The sequence below is a fragment of the Natator depressus genome, chromosome 3 (genome assembly GCF_965152275.1).
Source record: "Natator depressus isolate rNatDep1 chromosome 3, rNatDep2.hap1, whole genome shotgun sequence".
NCBI lineage: Eukaryota > Metazoa > Chordata > Testudines > Cheloniidae > Natator > Natator depressus.
The window spans coordinates 123,148,439-123,167,661 of NC_134236.1; the positions used below are offsets into that span (position 1 = coordinate 123,148,439).

A 19,223-nucleotide genomic window follows, 5' to 3' on the forward strand; every position below is an offset into this window, starting at 1 on the left:
GGTGCGGGCTCTGGGGTGGGGCTGGGGATGAGGGGTTTAAGGTGCAGGAGGGTGCTCTGGACTGGGATCGAGGGGTTCGGAGGGCAGGAGGGGGATCAGGGCTGGGGCAGGGGGTTGGGGTGCGGGGAGAGGCTCAGGGGTGTAGGCTCCAGGCAGTGCTTATCTCAAGCGGCTCCTGGAAGCAGCAGCATGTCCCTTCCTTGGCTCCTATGCGGAAGCACAGCCAGATGGCTCTGCATGCTGCCCCATCCACAGGCACCGCCCCTGCAGCTCCCATTGGCTGCAGTTCCTGGCACAATTCACCACAATTCACAGTTCACCACAATTCACATTTTCAGAAGAACAAAATGTGAATAAGGCTGCACTCATACAAATCATATTTGAACTATATAAGTAGTTAGTTGGATAACTAGCGGATATGGTAAAATAGGATTTTATATTTCTTGCTGTCCAAGGCAACAAGTTATGCAAACATTAATTATACCATTTATGTCATGGTCTCAGTCTACCCTGACCCATCATTCTGAATCTGCTACAAAACCTAGGTCACCTGTCTTGTTACATTGCTGGCACTTACTTAAACTAGTATTCTCTCTGCATAATTAACTCAAGTGGTTTTACTCAGCTACCTAAAATCTAGTCACACCCTGGCTCTGAGGCAGTTCTAATTTACTCAACATGATATATCAAGGAATGTTTTGCTTTGGTTTGCTTTAGCTTAAAGGAAATGAATATTAGTCTAGTTGAAAAACTATTTTTAAAGGGAGTTACTGAAACATGAGGTAAATATCCTCGATCTAGATACATTGTAAAGCCTTCAAGAATCCGACTCAATGATAAAAATGGATGCCAAAAAGGCAAACTTACTAGTGAATTGTACATTTTGTGTTAGGCTACTGAAAGTACTCATCTACTGAATATCTATAACCTATCTTACCTATAGTTTCCCTTTTTAAAATTCTAGGTCCTTTAATGACACATGAACCCTAAGAGCAAAGAATGCGTACAGTCAATAATAAATTAAAATATAGGCAGAGGATTAAGTATAATTTACAGTATCTGTCTAGTGATGCCTCTTCACCCACACTGACCCTAGCACTGCTACAGACCACATTCCATCACTATCTACCCAAAATTTGAATTAATGGCCAAAATAATAGGAAATAGGAATATTGCAGAGGATAATATAAAGTATCCTGTTGACATTATTAATAATATTATATGTTTTCATTGATCAAGGATGCAATACTACAGTATATTAGAATATAGGGATTGAGCCTATTAAAGTCAAGCATGAATCAATTGGGAAAGAGATATAACCAAGTCTTTAATGTTTGATGTCAGAAAGCTTGTCAACAAACAGAGAAATTGCTCAGATTTGAACAAAACAAAACAATAAAAACCCCTTAAATATGTCCTCATTAGATGCAAATTAAAATGCTGAATAAGCAGAGGGCCACAATTACAGGCTAAAGAAACAGCAGGTAAGAAACTATTTTCATTGATCAAAATATAAAAAAGCTAACATATTATAGTAAATATTCTGCATAAATTCTCCCTTCATGAACATGGAACATTATGACGTAAGAACTTTTGTGTGTGTCAGTTGAAACTTTGGAGCCAGAAAGGGCTTTACGTATCATGACATATAATATGTACAGTACTACCCTGAGACTCTTTTAAGGATACTTTAACAAGTATATGGTTTTACAGTATGCAAAGATACTGGGAACTTTAAGAGCTGCTTAAAAAAACCACCCTTTAAAAACGCAGGCCTTGAACATTAGGATTCTGAGGCCAAAACTTTTACTATTGAGCCATTTAAACTTATCTAATAAAACAGCTATGCAGGGACAGATTTCTAAGGTATTTACGTGCCTAAACATGTACGTATGTGCCTACTGGGATTTTCAAAAGCACCGAAGCAAGTTTGGCACCTAACTTCCGTAGTCACCAGGAACCATTAGCTAGAACTTCTTTGCAAAAAATCATTAAACACTATTTTCCTGCAGACTTCAGATCACCTTAAATATTAACTCATGCATGGTACAGTTATGATAAGTGAAAGGTATGACTTCTCCTCTAAATTATTTATCTAGTGAAACTTGGGCTTTACAATGGAAATGCAAACACTCCTTACTATCATCAATAATAATTAGTACGTAGAGTTTGCATTTCCATTATAAAGCCCAATTTTCATGCTTTAATATCCCAGTCATTTAAATTATATCAAGCTAAAACTTGAAAAGTTGACAGCCTGAATGCAAAGTTTTTTGCTTGTTTCCATCCCCTTATAAATAAATGTGTGTACAGAATGACACTATAATGTTGGTGTACTTTGAAAATCTTCTAATATTCATGAATAGCTATGTGCAGCATCAGATTGCTCAAGATCCACTGCGGTGAATGTCCATGCATGTAAAACTAGATTTAAGCTTACTGTGTTTATTCATGATGAAGACCACACTGGTGAAAATATGTCAGGATTCACTTTCCTTGAAGATAAGTCAGAAGCTGAAGGCATACTATATTAGATCACCGATTTCACTGCAAGTATAGTCTCCATTATGGAAGGCACATCAGATATTAAACTGACACCAAACTTTATCTTAGCTAAAAGACTAATATGAATCTTATTTATTTAATTCATGAACACTTCTGCTCTTCTAAACTACTTTTCCCAAAACTTTTCTCCATTGGATTATACTTCTAAACCTCTCCTCATTCACTTACTTTTAACAATTAAGTTACTGACCAATCTTTTTAGTACACTGAATGAAGAGTGTACTGTAGATTGAGGTGAAGGCAGTACAGTCTTGTGAAGAGGACGAGGCTCTAAAATTCTGGGGTTCTATACATGCTCTTATCATTGATTTTCTCTATATGACCTTGGGCAAGACATTATTTATGTTCATCTACTTAATATGAGTGTTGCTGCTGTTGTATTGTCCAACAATAAACGTATTAGGCCATGAAGTTCGGGAATGAACAGGGTCCTTTGTAAGGCCTTGACCCAAGGTGTCCAACATGAAAAGCCTCACTTTCCTTACCATATCACATTCAGAAGCATGGGCTGACGTTAAAAGTCTGCTCCTGACATATCTTGCAGAGTGGATATATCTTAGTACCATCTCTATTGATTTTCATTCCTACATTGTGTCCCATACGCATTCTTACAATAGTGAATGTTATTTTCTGAGATGCTTTGAGATCAATAAGAGGATCTTTCATCTTCTAACCTTTTATTTCAGTTAATATTTCCCTTGATAGAACATCAATATCCTTAATGACTGTCATTTCAACCTGTTTCCAATCTTCCAGGTTTGGCCAGGTCATCAGCAACCTTACTCCCTTATATCCCAACGTGTGATGGAGTCCATTGAAAAGTCAATTGATTGCCTCACTTTCTGATCCTCAGAGCCTCCTTATGAACCACACCATTGTTAGCATTCTGGTGTCTTCAAAAGGAATTGAGGATCACCGCCTGCAAGTCAATAAACATCACAACATCCACCTCTATTTCTGTTCTGTTTATGTCTTGCAGCGAGGTAAGAATAGCTTTCAGTTTGGCTGTATAGGTCATACATATCCTGAACTAGTGTGCTTTCTTGTACTTTCTCCATTACACCACTGGATGAAGATACTACAACCACCATTCTTAAAAGATTTGTCTGCCGAACCATCAGTGTACACATGAATCTATCTGTCTTGTGACTGATGCTGTTAGATGGTCTTTTCTACCCTTTTTCTCAGTGCAGCCAAGTCCATGTGTTCCTTTGAGCAAGATTCAAAAGGGAGAGAAATTTACTAAAGCAAACAGGTTCATATGGATCTATTATTGGGCATACAAACTTCTTCACACATTCTACTCTACTAACTGTTTCCAGTTCTTCAGTAGCCTTTACAAACTTTTCAAAACAAGATGATTATTTCAGTCTTGATTTGGTTTTCCCATTTTTTGACAGACCTGAATAATAATGACATTTAGGTGGGAAACAAAGACAATTTCCATACCAAATTAGCTGTGCTTTTCTACAATTCTTAAGTGGTTGAACATCAGACTCTTGTTCACAAATTACAGTTGGGGTAGATCTGATGGGTGTTGCTAGTTTTAGTTGATGTTTATAAAATGCCTCGAGATTGCTGGATGACTGATACTAATAGTAATAACTATCATAATAAATGTCTTTCATTAGTAGATCTCAAAGTGCTTTACCAAGGAAGTCAGTATCATCATGCCCATTTTACAGATAGGGAAACTGAGGCATAAAGCAGGAAAGTAACTTGCCCAAGGTCATCCAGAAGGCCAGTGACGGAGCTGGGTCCCAGTCCAGCACTGCATTCACTAGGCAGTGAATAGGGCCAGATCCACAACTGTAGAAGGGCCAGATCCACAACTGGTGTAAACCTGTGTGGCTCCATTGACTTCAATAGTTCTATGGCAATCTATATTAGCTGAGAATCTGGTTCTATATACAAAAAATATTATTACATTGAAAATTATAACTGAATAGAAATGAGGTCTGGTTTTGTTATTCTCTTTATTATATACACATACTTTTGACAAACTAAGCCTTGTTTTAGAACCTTTTAACTGATGGAAAGAGTACCATGATTCCCTTTATTAAGTAAGCCAAATACAGTAGATTTATGATACAGTATCTAACTCCTTCCAGAATCCAGTAAGTTTTTTTCCAATGGATTACTTTCCAAAAGTTAACTGGGTGATTTTGAAAAGTGCCTGGCAAACAGTACTCGAAATAGACTGGATATACTGAGAGATAAACAGTGCAACTTAAAATATGTAATTACATTATACATTTATTACTTACAATTATCATTTTCTGAAAATGGATCTGATAAGTCTTCCCTCCACAGCAGGATTAACGCATGTGGACTACAGATTTCTGGTTATGCAGTATTCTAAGGTACTATTTCTCTAACATTGTGCTTTCCTGTGATTCCCTAAGAAATACATTAGAACAAGTGTTCCGTAGGCATTTAGAGTTGCTTGTTGGTTTAATAGGAAGGAAATAGGTGCTTTTCTTTTTAATATCTACATTAAAATACTAGGGTTCAAAACTCTTTATAAAACTAAGATAGTAATTACTCACACTGCTACTTTTAAACATTTGACATGCAACATACTAACAAGCCACACAGAAAACTTGGATTTGCAAATTATATGTAGAACAGATACAGCTTGCGGGAGGGTGAAGGGTAGAAAGGGAACGGGTAATAAGAATGACCTGACTTTTGAACTATGGTCTGACCTGAAAACTCATGCCTTATAACATACAAGGTAGAGAAGCATTTTGGGAATTGGGAAAGCCAATACAAATGCTTTCATGTGCAGTTCTAAGTGCTAGCTCTGGACCAATGACAACCAAATAAAATACTGATCCCTGAAGTACAAAATTTTGAATTGAAACTCAGTTGAGGTGCTTGTTATCTTTTGCAAATATGAAAAGAGGAAAACAAACTTTGCCCTCATCCACAGTCAGTAATTCATGAGAATAGTCCTGTCTTGCACTCATCAATGCCTGTACATACATATTCTTTTGATTAAATGGGAAATACCAAGTCAAATGACCCATTCTCTAAATATCTGTAAATGCTTAAATTCTTTTCCCTTTTAAATAGTTCCCTGAAATCATTAACTGCATAGCCAATTAACAAACTGAAATTATATATAAATAGGCTACAAAGTTTTAAAAACTATTAATAAATGAAATGGGCAATTCTGGAGTCAGAGTATTGCAACTTCACTTAAAAGGGGAAAACCTCAGGAGACACACAGTTCCTTCAAGAGTTTAGGCAACAAATATTGTCTTTGGTATTTACCTTGCTGAATACTTTCAAAGATGTTATCTAAGAATTAGAATTCAGGAAACACTCGTGACTTCAATGAAGATCCATAACAGTAAAGCTTGTAGCACAAAACCCTGTTAGTCTATCAGTTTGTCCATGGATAGTCTATCAGAAGTCTATTGACACTTACACAACTAATTGGTTGGTATGATGTTCCAAATAAAGATGTCACACAAATAAATATCAATATATTTCCATATTTTGAAGGCTTAGGAGTGTAACCTCTCTACTGAAATAATGAACACATATAAAGTTACAGAGTAACAGCCACGTTAGTCTCTATTCGCAAAAAGAAAAGGAGTACTTGTGGCACCTTACAGACTAACCAATTTATTTGAAATATATTTGAAAATATATTTGAATATTTGAAATAAATTGGTTAGTCTCTAAGGTGCCACAAGTACTCCTCTTCTTTTTACATATAAAGTTATGCTTTTTAATACAATTCAGATTAAATGTCAGCATTGAGGTCTTGGACTACATGGTACTCCATTTCCAACCAAACTGCTGTTGTTATTTCTGAAAAGTTACCTAATACACCTTATAGGATTTTTAATTAACTACCTTACTCATACACCTTACAGGTTCTAAATTAACTGTATCAGCTGAAGAATGGGACTGCAGTGTCACTGTAGATAGTCCAATGAAAACCCATCCACATTGTCCAGCTGCAGCCAAAAAAGCTAAGAAGTCTTAGGATGCATATGGAATGAGATGGTGAATAATACAAGGAACATTATAATGCTTTTACTTCACCCAGTGGCACAGCCTTATCTGGAATACTGCATGCACTACCAACCCATCTCACAAAGGATATTGCAAAACTATAGGGGAGAGCACTGAGAATAATCAACGGTCTGGAAAATCTCTCATACGAAGAGATTGAAAAGTTTAGGATTGTTTACTATAGAAAGCAGACCATAAGACGTACATGATAAAATAACAAATGGTATACTTCTGTTCTCCCTGTCTCATAACACACAAACAAGGGAACATTCAATTAAACTAAACGGTGGGAAATTAAAAATTGATAAAAGGAAATAAATAAGTCATTGAGGCCTAGAACTTTATAAGATTCTAAAAGAGACTGGATATTTATATGAATATCAGGAATATCCAGTTATCATAATTAATTACAACAGATTTTGGAAGGGACAGTCAACTTTATGTTTCAGGTTTTAAACCAATCTTAACTATTAGAAACCAGAATGAGACCTTTGCAAACAGATTACTCTCATCTCCCTACTGTAGGGTTCTTACCCTCCCGTTGAAGCATCTAGAGGCTCCTGTCAGAAACAGGATACTGAAGTAGATGGACCTTGGATGTGATACAGAATGGCAGTGTTTTATATACATCTAATCTTTTGGATTTTGTTTTTTTTTCTTTTTGTCTCAAATAAAAATTTGTTGCCATCCCATAAATCACTCAAGGCTCTAAGTAATTAATATATTGTAGTATCAATAATTTTCCACTAATCAAAATATATTTTTAAATTTTTTATGCATTCACTATTTGCTATAGTGAAAAGACAAATACAGCCTCATTGCTGCCAGCACTTACACACATGCTTAACTTTATATACTGTGCATGGTCCCATGGACTTGCAATCTGATCCAGGTGGGCCACACCCTTATGCCCACACAAATTTTCACTGAAGTCAGTGGGGCTCTCTGTACGAGTGCACGGACCAACCACACAGATCAAATTGCTGGATCTGTAGTCATTACTGTTCCTAACTAAATCATCCACAAGAACACTATACTGTAAGAATATATGATTCCTGTATTTTTGTCAGGCTTGAAAAAACATTATATGTTTAAAATACACACATATATATTTAGCATCTGTCAACTGCTTTGAGACTTTATTGATCAGTTTATAAATGATCCGTTTAAAGTTGATCAAAAGAGTTTTTGTCTTAGTAGGTCATTTCCTACAAACTCAGGTCAACAAGGTACTGTAATTTGCATTAGGTCATATGCAAACCAAATCAAAGACTTGTGCAGATTTATTCCTAACAGGAAGGCTAGGGCTCAGTTCATGGACTTTCGACATGGTCTTCAAGCAAGGTCTACTGGCCACACAATAAGAAGCAAATGACATTCAAGCCTTTCTTACCTTCAAAATTTTAAGTCACATATGCCTTTTTAAACTGTATTATAATAACTTGCTAAAGAAATTAGAGGAATTTTTAAAAAGAACAAGAGTTGCAGTTCTGTAAGCACATAATGTGATCTGATCTCTGTAGAATTCATCAAGATATATAAATATTTGGATATGAAAACACTTTTTTCATTAAATCAAGCTGTCTCATAAATGCTTTCTACTGCATTAGAGAAAAAAAGAAACAGATATACGCAACTAGGCACAGACTGCAGTAGATGTTGCATATAATATTCACATAGAATAAAAAAAAATCACAGAGTTGCAAAATTACACTTAACTTTCTTTTGCCTTTAAACGGTTTAAAGAGAATAACAGTGCACTAACATTTTGGAAAGCCATACATTAATGAGAAAGGAAAGAGAATTTCTAACTGTAAAAATAATGGAGATTATGCAACAATTTCCAAAGAAATTCAGTGACAAAACTTTTAGAGGATGAATGTCTCATCTATACATCAACCATAAAATTGCATACATTTAATCTTGATTAGGTCTCAGATAGGAGACAAACACTCAATATGAGAGACACGGAAAAAAAGGTGTTTAAAATCAGGGGGATGGGAAGAATTCCTTTAAGCATAAATAACTTTATCTAACACCTCAATTCTATGCTCTTCTTGTTTTATCTGTAATTAGCCAAATAACAAAAATGAAAGTGAAAGAGAGGGAGCATGTAAAAAGGAAATTTTACAGTTTTTGAGGGGATCACATGGTGGCTCTTGTGATTTGTGGGACCCACAATGAGGGAACCGGGATATTGGGGATTAATTGCCTCTTCTTCCCAAATACTAGAGGGAAATTTTGGCTAGTTGGACAAAGTCATGTGTTGTAATACTATCAGAGGACTACATGTTGCCAACTTTGGGACTACCCTGGTCATCTTACCCGGTGCTCTCCTGACCCCCACCACTGTCTGTGAGGCCAGAATGTGGGTTGATTGCTCCACTCCATGCCTGCTGCCTGAAGGGATAATGGCACAGCAGGACTGCACAAGACAGCAACTCATAACCAGCATGAAGGCAGTGAAGAAAGATCAAGATGAACCATGACTTATTCACAGCTACCATCAAGATTTATAGAGACAAGATGGGTGAGGTAATATCTTTTATTAGACCAACTTCTGTTGGTGAGATAAACAAGCTTCTGAGCTTACACAAAGCTCCAGTAGAAGATATTACTTCACCCACATTGTCTCTCTAATATCCTGGGACCTACTGCATACATCAAGATTTATATTCAGACCACAGGGTGAATGGACACAAGGGATACACTTCATTGAAATAGGCAAGTGTTTTCTGGAGGGAAAAAAAGGAAAACAATCAGTTTTTAATGTCAGGTTTCAGAGTAGCAGCCGTGTTAGTCTATATCCGCAAAAAGAAAAGGAGGACTTGTGGCACCTTAGAGACTAACAAATTTATTTGAGCATAAGCTTTCGTGAGTTACAGCTCACTTCATCGGATGCTGTAGCTCACAAAAGCGTATGCTCAAATAAATTTGTTAGTCTCTAAGGTGCCACAAGTCCTCCTTTTCTTTTTGTAGTTTTTAATGTCTCACTCTTTTTGTGGTAACCGATGCCAGTGCAAAGTGGGTGTAAAAACCTCCCGTTCTCTTCTGTGTAGCTAACTCTGCAAAGAAGGAGTGCAGAGTCCAGTCCCTTGTACTATATCATTTGCCTGTAAAGCATCATCCACATTGATGGTGCTGGCGAAATAAGGAATCCAGACTTGCAAGATCAATTCACCAATAAGTACTGTGTGTGGGTGTATGCAGATACTACATGGGCGGTAGGGGGGAGAGGTGTATGTACTCTAGGTGCATACAGTATGTGTGTACTGTGGGTGTATGGTGTGGGAGCGTGCATAGGGGGTGGTTGTCTTATGTTGGGATGTGCATACGGTATGGATGTGTTGTGTAGAGCCAGGGGATGTGTACTGCTGGGGGGCGGGCATACAATGAGGGTGGGCACACGAAGTGGGTATCTTATGTGGCTATGCTCTGGAGAGGGGTGGCTGTGTGCACAGTGCGGGAAAGCTGTGCTGGGGGAGCGCACGGTATTTTCTATGTCAATGGCTAGGCAGAAGGTCACACTCGGTGTTCTCGGGACCGGCCTGGTGGCGGGGCGGCCCTTTGGCGGGGGCGAAGAAGAACCACACCACTGCTGACGAACAAGCTCGTGGCGGACGGCCAGCGAGGCCAGGCCTGAAAGCGGGCGGCGGGGTGGAGCCGGCGGCCACGAGCCACAGCGTGTGCGCGGTGGGAGCGGACCCGGGGGCCCAGGCTGGGGAGAGACACGACAGGCTGCTCACTCCTGCGCCGGCAGAGCAGGGCCCAGAGCCTGCGGGGGAGCAGGCCGGAAAAGGGGAGGGGGCCGCTGCATCCGGGTCTCACTCACTCACCTATCATGGCCACGGTGGGGGGGAGGGGAGGGAGCGCGCGCACGCACCCGTTCCCGTCCGCGCTCGCAGTCAAATTCTCGCCTTCAGCACTCTGACTGAACACGCAACTGCAGGGCGAGTCGACAGGATTGCTGTCATAGTGCGCATGCGCACACTTGGAGCCAGCCTGCCGATCGCTTAGTACTCTGGGTAGTGTAGTTCTCTCGTGCGTGCGCTCTTTCCTGCTCTAGCCCGGGCTGTTCCACGTGATCGGCGCAATTTCCCCCCCTTCTCACGTGACCGCAAACAGAAGCCGGGCAGGTTGTTGACACGTTGCCTAGCAACCGAGAGGCGTCCCTAGAAGCGTGTTGGTGTTAGCGACAAAGTGAGTCAATGTCCCGCCCCCCCAGCCAGACCCCACACGGGAGCCTCCATAGGCAACAGCAGGGGGTGAGGAAGGGCAGCCAGAGCAGGGGGTGAGGAAGAGGAAGAGGAAGGGAGGCAGGAGGTGAGGAAGGGCAGCAGCGGCAGGGGGTGAGGAAGGGCAGCAGGACAGTGGGGAGGATTTGTTTTTTCCCAATATATTATTTTCGCCTATATATTTATTTCCTGTCCCCCACAAAGGTGCCTGGTGAAATGGTGGCAGAGAAAGATGGTTCGAGCCCCCCGAAACTCACTGGAGAGAGACCTCCACAACAACAGCAGCCACTGGGGCAGCTGAGGAGAACCAAGCAGCAGGTCACGGATGGATTCACTGTTAAAGCCATGATGAGAAACACTGTGGTATGTTTGTTGCCACTAAAGAGGCTTTTAATTTGTTTAGACTCATGTGCCCATGAAGCATGTTGGAGGGCGGGAGCGGTGCCTGCCAGAAAGTATGTAGGGTTGGCATGATTGTAACTGGGACTAATTGGTCATGGAAATAGCTTTGAGGCCTTGAGGAAATGTCATCTCGAGGTAATGGGTGGTCTCTCAGCATATTGTGATACCTCAGGTTAAAATGTGCCAATTTTGTGTCGCTGTGTGTGTTGTTATATTGTTTTCCATAATCAAATCATATTGAATCAAATTCCAACCTATCATGGAGTTATGTCCAAACATAATTATGTTGTACTGCATTAAAATGTTATCATGTCATGCCATGACACTGTGTCAGAAAGTCCTCACCTTGTGTCACTAGTGAAATTATGACATAAATGTCACATCATATGGTGAAAGTTTTTTCTTTCAAAGGAGACAGTCCTTAAATCCTCAACTGAAAGATGCTGTAGAAATGCAACATATTACTATTAATTATTATTATAAGTATGTATTTTAGTTAAAGGAAAACCTATACAAAGAAGTAGGAGAAAACAGTTGAACATCATTACATAACTCTGAAAACAAGAAAAATACAGCATTTTTAAAAGAACTTCCAAAAATAATCATCAAAAACCTTTCACACAGTATTAGAAAATATTACCTTGAAAATAAACATTCATTTTCTAGTGACTAGCCCTTTAGCATGAGGATGACAAATAGGGGTTGATCCTTCAACCTTTACTTTCACTAACAGTCTTTACAGAAGTAATTCTATTAAAGTGTGTGGGACTTCTGCCATGAGTAAAGATTGCAATATCACACCCTGTGTTTGTAACGAACCTTTCCTATAGTAATTGTTATAACTGATTGCTTCCATTAAATTGAATAAATAAACCTCAAAGCTTCTGGTAATGCTGCTCAGTTTCTAAGTGGGATGTGCTGTTATGAGCACATAACATCTGTGCTCAAAGCTCTGGATTGGCTTTTTGTTTGCTTTTGGGTACAATTCAAGGTGTTGGCAACAGTCTTTCTTTCTCTTTCTTTTTAATTGCATATACGTTCCCAATAATAACTACAAAATGCATGAAAAAACCTCTAGAAACTGATCTCACCCAGCCTCTGGAATTCATTATATATATCAAAATTTAGAAGAAAAACAAACAAACAAGTCTACCTTAAATATAATGAGAAGCATTGTACTCTGTAGAATATATTTGAGAAATAACATTTTCCCCTTCTAGAGGTCTCAGTTGAACTAACAAATAACAATAATTAAGAGCAAAGCCCCCCCCCCAGCATTGACCTATTATCATGTAATAATAAAAACACGTTTATTATTTAATGGTAGCCTATTAAATAATAAATGTCATACCCGGGTGCTTAACTTTATGCATGTGCTTAATCAAATTAACTTCAATAAGATTATTCATAGTGCATAAAGTTAAACACATGCATAAATCTTTGCCTGAATTAGGCCTTAAAGACATAAAACACGAAGTGTAAAAAACAGGGCTATAACATAAAACAAGGATATGAACAAAAATGATTAGGGGTATGGAACAGCTGCCATATGTGGAGAGATTAATAAGACTGGGACTTTTCAACTTGGAAAAGAGACGACTAAGGAGGGATATGATTGAGGTCTATACAATCATGACTGGTGTGGAGAAAGTAAATAAGGAAGTGTTATTTACTCCTTCTCATAACACAAAAACTAGGGCTCACCAAATGAAATTAGTAGGCAGCAGGTTTAAAACAAACAAAAGCAAGTATTTTTTCAGACAACGCACAGTCAACTTGTGGAACTCCTTTGCCAGAGTATGTTGTGAATGCCAAGACTATAACAGGGTTAAAAAAAGAACTAGATAAATTCATGGAGGATAGGTCCATCAATGGCTATTAGCCAGGATGGGCAGGGATGGCGTCAGAAGCTGGGAATGGGTGACAGGATGGATCACTGGATGATTGCCTGTTCTGTTCATTCCCTCTGGGGAACCTGGCATTGGCCACTGTTGGAAGACAGGATACTGGACAAGATGGACCTTTGGTCTGATCCAGTATAGTCGTTCTTATGTTCATATGAACCGTCAACAAACTTGTATTCTAATCTGATTTTAGTGATCAGTGTATAGAGAACTGTTTGTTAATTATTATTATTATTGCTTTTAATTCACAAAGTCTCCAGTCAGGATTTGGGCTCTGTAGAAACAGAAAGAACTGTATAATCACCACTCTGAAGAGCTCATAACTAGAATCTATGCTCTACCACATCTGAAAGATTGGAATCCTAACTTTCAAATGGCATAGAACATTTATCTCTAATTCTGGGGTTCATGAGTCCTCCATTTAGAGCCTATCAGTGTGTATTTCCTAGATCAGTGGTTCCCAAACTTGTTCCGCTGCTTGTGCAGGGAAAGCCCCTGGCGGGCCAGGCTGATTTGTTTACCTGCCACGTCCGCAGGTTCAGCTGATCGTGGCTCCTAGTGGCTGCGGTTCGCTGCTCCAGGCCAATGGGGGCTGCGGGAAGCAGCGTGGGCCAAGGGTTGTGCTGGCTGCCGCTTCCAGCAGCCCCCATTGGCCTGGAGCTGCAAACCGCAGCCACTGGGAGCCGCGATCGGCCGAACCTGCGGACGTGGCAGGTAAACAAACCGGCCCGGCAGGGGCTTTCCCTGCACAAGCGGCGGAACAAGTTTGGGAACCACTGTCCTAGATCATAATTATGTTTTTCTAATAGTTCTCACATCTACAGTATGTGCTAGCAAGCTACGGGCCCTCATGTCCAAAACCTCATTTTTACATTTTCACCCAGACAAGCTGGTCTTTGATGCTCGTTTCAAATTTGTTCCCAATTTTGTGCACGATTTTCATTAAAATCAGTCTATTACTTTGACTGGTATTTTTATCTGCAATCACATTCATCCCACATTCTCCATAAGATGAACATTAGACAGTTTCCATCCTTTGATTTAGACAGGCCATAGATCTTTTGTGAATCCTATTTTCTCTTCTTGAGTCCTGTGAATAAGTTTAGTGGCATTTCCATCCTTCAAATTGTTGGGCAGTTATTGGCTGCAAATGCACAGGCATGAGTTCACAAGACAATTTTCTCTCTATATACCTCTGCTGGAATATTATATAAAGTTCTGAGTACCTTGGGTCAGGTCCACAAAAGGACTTAGTCATTGCAATGCTGAACGTTTCAGCACCTAATTTTTACATGCTCAGAAAATTACAGGAACAACGAACACTGTGATCCACAAAGCCTGAGGCTGGTGTATAGGCTCCCTATGCAGTGAATGGGGAGAGATAGGTACCTAAGAATGTGATCCACAAAAGCTAGCCTGCTAGGGATGGGAGCCCATCTCCTGGAGTCAGGAGGCTTAGGTGTCGAAGCTATTTTTTAACAGGAATGAGTGAGGTGTCTGCCTTGCTCCACAAAAAACAGCCAGAGGAGGTGGTGCTCACTGTATAACTTTTAGTGTAGGGGTTAGAGCACTTACCTGGGATGTAGAGCCCCATGTTCAAGTCCCCACTCTGCTGACAGGGGAGAAAGGATTTAAACAGAAATCTTCTCTCTTTTTGGAATGTACTCAAACCACTGGGCTATGGGATCTTCTGATGTGGAGGTCCCTCAATTTCTCCTGTTGTAGCTTTTCCACTGTAGATAAATAATTAAAGAGTGATTGGAGAAGGGGGACTGGACCTGGGGTCCCCTCCATGAGTGCCCTACTCACCAGGCTACAGAGTTATTCTTTCTCTCTCCTTGGTCCTATGACTTTCCCCCTGTGGATAAATATTTAAATAGTCACTGAACGAGAGCGAGCTGGGAGCTGGGAGATTCAGGTTCCAGTCCCCCTGCTCCAGTCACTCTTTTGTTATTTATCCATGGTGGAACAGCTTCAAGAGGAGAGACTAAGGGAGCCTGACATCAGAATTTCCCAGAGCTCAGTGATTAGAGCACTCTCCTAGAGGTGGTAGACCTCTGTGCAAATTTTGAATGAGACCCCATCTGGTAGGTGGCCTCAGATGTTCATCCACCTAGCCTCCCCCCAGTTTTTGGATTGTTCTGGGCTAGGAGGGAGATAGGCAACTGGACACCTAGTGTAAAGCAGCAATGTCACACTCAGAGGCAGAAACTTAGGCACAGAGGGAACTTTTTCCATGACAAGTTAGGTACTGAGAGAGTTTAAGTGCCTACAGTGTTTGGTGTACATTTTATGAATCTCACTGAAGACAAAAAATGGGACTTAGGCACCCAGTCTGGAGCTTAGGCCCCTTTGTTGATCGGGACTCTGGATACCAGAAAAATACTGACACACTGGAGAAAGTGGAGGGAATTTCTAATCTTACTTCTTGCTGTTCTCCCAATGTTGGTAAATTAACTTGTAAACTTCCTACCATTAATGTTATATTATTTTCTGGTATTGTTTTCTGTCATACACTTCATATCTTGGGTAGATTGCATCTAATGTATCAGAAATGTTTTAAATAACAACTCTCTCCTGTTTTCAAACCAACAAACCTCAGGCAAGCCCCAAGAAATGACATTCTTTCGGCTTTCAGCAGACATATGGGCTATGGAAACCAGATCATTTCTTTTTAATTTGATCTTCATGCTGCAGCTTTATCATCTAAAATCTTCTGTGCCTCAACATACATTTGTTTACCCATTATATAACACTTTCTTCATCATATTGATCATTAATAACTTATAATTCACATTACTTTCCACAAAATTCCCCCAAATTCTGGAGATGCTGAAATATATCAGTTTACTGCAAAGACTTTTAAGATACCTTTTTTATGTTAATAAAGGCAAGGTGAATTTGACCTTGGTGGAAAGAATGCAAAACAAAAAAGAAAAGGGTTTATTTTACAGCTTTTTTAATTCTAGAGATGGGGAGAACAAACTATATAACCACTTCAGTGAGTTTAAGGATTAATTTTTTTAAGACCTTTCCTGCTCTCCAGATACATTCAGTTCACACAAATATTTGCATATCTTTGTATAAGCAATAGTATATAAAAGAATACTTGATTTAGTCTAGAAATTCCAAAGTTTTAGCAGGGCTTGAAAAAAATTTACTCAATTCATGACAAGTGGAAAGCTTTGGCTGGTGATTATGGATACCTAAACTTTCACGCTTTAAGTGAATTTAAGTTATTTTTAAACAATTAGGATTCTAGCTGTTATGGTTTCTATTATGGTTATGACAATAACATTTGGAAAGTTAACAGAATGTGAAAAAATGCAGTACTGTCTTCCTACTCTGCAAACAAGTAAATCCACTGTCACTGCAATGGCTCCTAGCTTTGATAATCAACAGCAGAATTAAATTAATAAGATTCTGATCAGTTTCACAGCTGATATTTAGAACACTGTAGGAAGTAGTGAAACTGGTAAGAATCATGGTGGTTTCTTACTGACACTACTGTTGCTTGAGAAAGCTATAAACAACAGTACAGGCAGCCACTGGAGTTATTTTCGTGGGAGAAGGACTCAAAAATGGAGATTAGGGAGTTGTAAAGTATCAGGTCCAGATATACAAAGGGATCTAGGTGTTGCAGCACCTAACTTTTAGGTGCTTAGAAAATCATGGGAACAACAATTGAATTCACAAAGCCTGAGTTAGGTGCCCAGCCTCCTATACAGTGCATGGGGAGAGATCAATGTGTGATAACGGGACCCACAAAACCCAGCATGTGAGGTTGGGAACCATTTAACCATTTAAACTAGCCAATAAGAGTTACTGAGGAGGAGGAGATGTCCAAAGTGGAACAGCTTCAAGAGGAGAGATTGAGAGAAACTCACATCAAAATATTGCAAACCCCAGAGCACCCTTCTGAGAAGTGGGGGACCCTCTGTGCAAATCCTTGCTCTCCCTACAGCAGAAGGGGTAATTGAACCTGGGTGTGCTACATGAATGTACTAACTAGAAGGCTGTAAGTTGTAAGAGAGGCACCACCACCATAGCTTCCTCTGGCGGGCTTTGTAATGGGGCCTCATCCAGTAAGCCAGCTCTTAGCATCCCAGCCAGATCAGCCCCACCTATCTTCTGCTGGTTTGAGAATTGTGCTGGGGCGTAGGCATTATATAGGTGTCCAGTCACCTAAAGTGAGGAGCAGTGAACGTGCCCAGAGGCAGAAACCTAGATGCCTCAGGGACTTTTACAGCAAAAATTTAAATGCAGAGTGAGGCTTGGTCTACTCTACAGAGTTAGGTCGACATAGGCAGCTTATGTCAACCTAACTATGTTAGTGTCTACACTACAGTCTTGCTCCCGCCGAGGTAAGTACCCTACTCAATGAGAAGCTAAGGGTTTATGTTGTGTAGTTAGGATGACACTGCATTGATAATATAGGTTGTTGGCTGTCTTGGAGCTATGAAATTGACAAGAAAGCCAGCTCCTGGCTCCCCAGCTGGCTGCTGTCAGGTCTCCGTTCCAAAGCATCCTTACACCCAGGTTCCCTGCTTGGGCTGCTCCCCGGGCTCCCCGCTCCCTGCTGGGAGCCTGTGATATTGCACTTTGTATGATTTTATGAAAATATGCTAATGAATGTGAATATAATGTAACTGGAATATGCTTCATGCAAAAGATCTCTTGTAAGGTATTATTACAAAGCTTATAATCTACTGAGTGTGGTCATCCTATTTGTATGTATATATTATTTTTGTATCTGAAACTAAAAATATAAAATATAACTCTGAGGTTCTATGTAATTATGCAAAGTGTGGGCCATTAATGGTGGTTTGGAATCTTGATGGCTCCCATTAACCAGGACAATTGACTGTAGATGGCTGTGTTTACTTGCAAGTCTTCCTGTATACCTGTGCGCTGGCAATTGAGTAATGAAGTCTTACAGTGACATGTGATCATGTTACCTGAACTGGAATTCATCTTTAACCTGGTGTTTTTTCATTTAGAAGGAGGGGTGGGAACCCAGAGAGGGACAAAGGATTTTAGCCTTGTGCAAAAATATATATAAGGGGGTGGAACAGAACAAAGGGGGCTGCAGTCATGAAAAATCCCCTACCTACCAGCTGAGCTGGAACAAGGGCTGTACCAGGGGAAAGAATTGTGCCCAGACTAGGAAGGCATCCAGTCTGTGATAGAAGCTTATTGAAACATCTCTGATGGTGAGATTTTATCTGTATTCAGTTTTCTTACTGTACTAGGCTTAGACTTGCATGTTTTATTTGATTTTGCTTGGTAATTCAGTTTGTTCTGTCTGTTATTACTTGGAACCACTTAAATCCTACTTTTTGTATTTAATAAAATCTTTTTTTACTTATTAATTAACCCAGAGTATGTATTAATACCGGGGGGGGGGCAGTGGAAAACAGCTGTGCATATCTTTCTATCTATGTTATAGAGGGCAAACAATTTATGAGTTTACCCTGTATAAGCTTTATACAGGGTAAAACGGATTAATTTGGGGTTTGGACCTCATTGGGAGTTGGGTATCTGAGTGTTGAAGACAGGAACACTTCTTAAGCTGTTTTCAGTTAAGCCTGCGGCTTTTGGGGGATGTGGTTCAGACCTGGGTCTGTGTTTGTAGCAGGCTAGCATGTCTGGCTCAAACCGGGCAGAGCACTGAAGTTCTACGCTGCCAGGGAAAATGGGCTCAGAGGTAGTCTCAGCACATCAGATGGCAGTTCCCAAGGCGGGTTTCTATAATGTAACCCGTCACAGAGCCCTGCTGCCCCTCAGGGTCCCAGCTCCCCACCAGGAGAGTGGCAATTGACTGGACCCCAGGCGGCTTCCCCCCATACTCCCAGCTGGGAGCAGCTTGCCCCCCCACCCCAGCAACCCTCCCGCTTCCAGCACAGAGCAGGGAGGCAAGAAGCCTCTGGGGGCAGTTGGGCTCCCAATGGGGAGCTGCATGGAGCTAATAGCCTGGGCTCTCAGCCCCCCACCCTTGTCCCTCTTCAGTCGGTGGAAGGGCTACTGGTGAGGGCACGCACCATCGACAGGAGGGTAGTGTGGACATCAGTAAGTACTGCGGCAG

General features: G+C 40.4%; 2 protein-coding genes across 8 annotated transcripts in view; one reads left to right on the forward strand and one right to left on the reverse strand.

Moving 5' to 3' along the window:
* PRKN (parkin RBR E3 ubiquitin protein ligase) overlaps positions 1–10,485 on the reverse strand; it is a 1,223,721-nt gene extending 1,213,236 nt beyond the window's left edge. The window contains exon 1 of the mRNA XM_074948732.1: positions 10,434–10,485. Coding sequence (XP_074804833.1) covers positions 10,434–10,440 — 7 coding nt within the window. The 5' untranslated portion in view covers positions 10,441–10,485. The remainder of the gene's footprint in view (positions 1–10,433) is intronic.
* Positions 10,486–10,658: 173 nt separating this feature from the next.
* Positions 10,659–19,223, forward strand: part of PACRG (parkin coregulated) — a 473,776-nt gene continuing 465,211 nt past the window's right edge. For 4 of the 7 annotated variants that reach the window (XR_012638860.1, XM_074948740.1, XM_074948745.1 and 1 more), the window contains exons 1-2: positions 10,772–10,862; positions 11,037–11,195. Coding sequence is in view for 6 of the 7 variants with exons in the window: in XM_074948740.1 (XP_074804841.1) it covers positions 10,806–10,862; positions 11,037–11,195 (216 nt within the window). In the remaining variant the exon portion in view is untranslated. Of the gene's footprint in view, positions 10,947–11,036; positions 11,196–19,223 lie in introns of all 7 variants that reach the window. The other 3 variants (XM_074948742.1, XM_074948741.1, XM_074948743.1) reach the window with 3 other exon arrangements.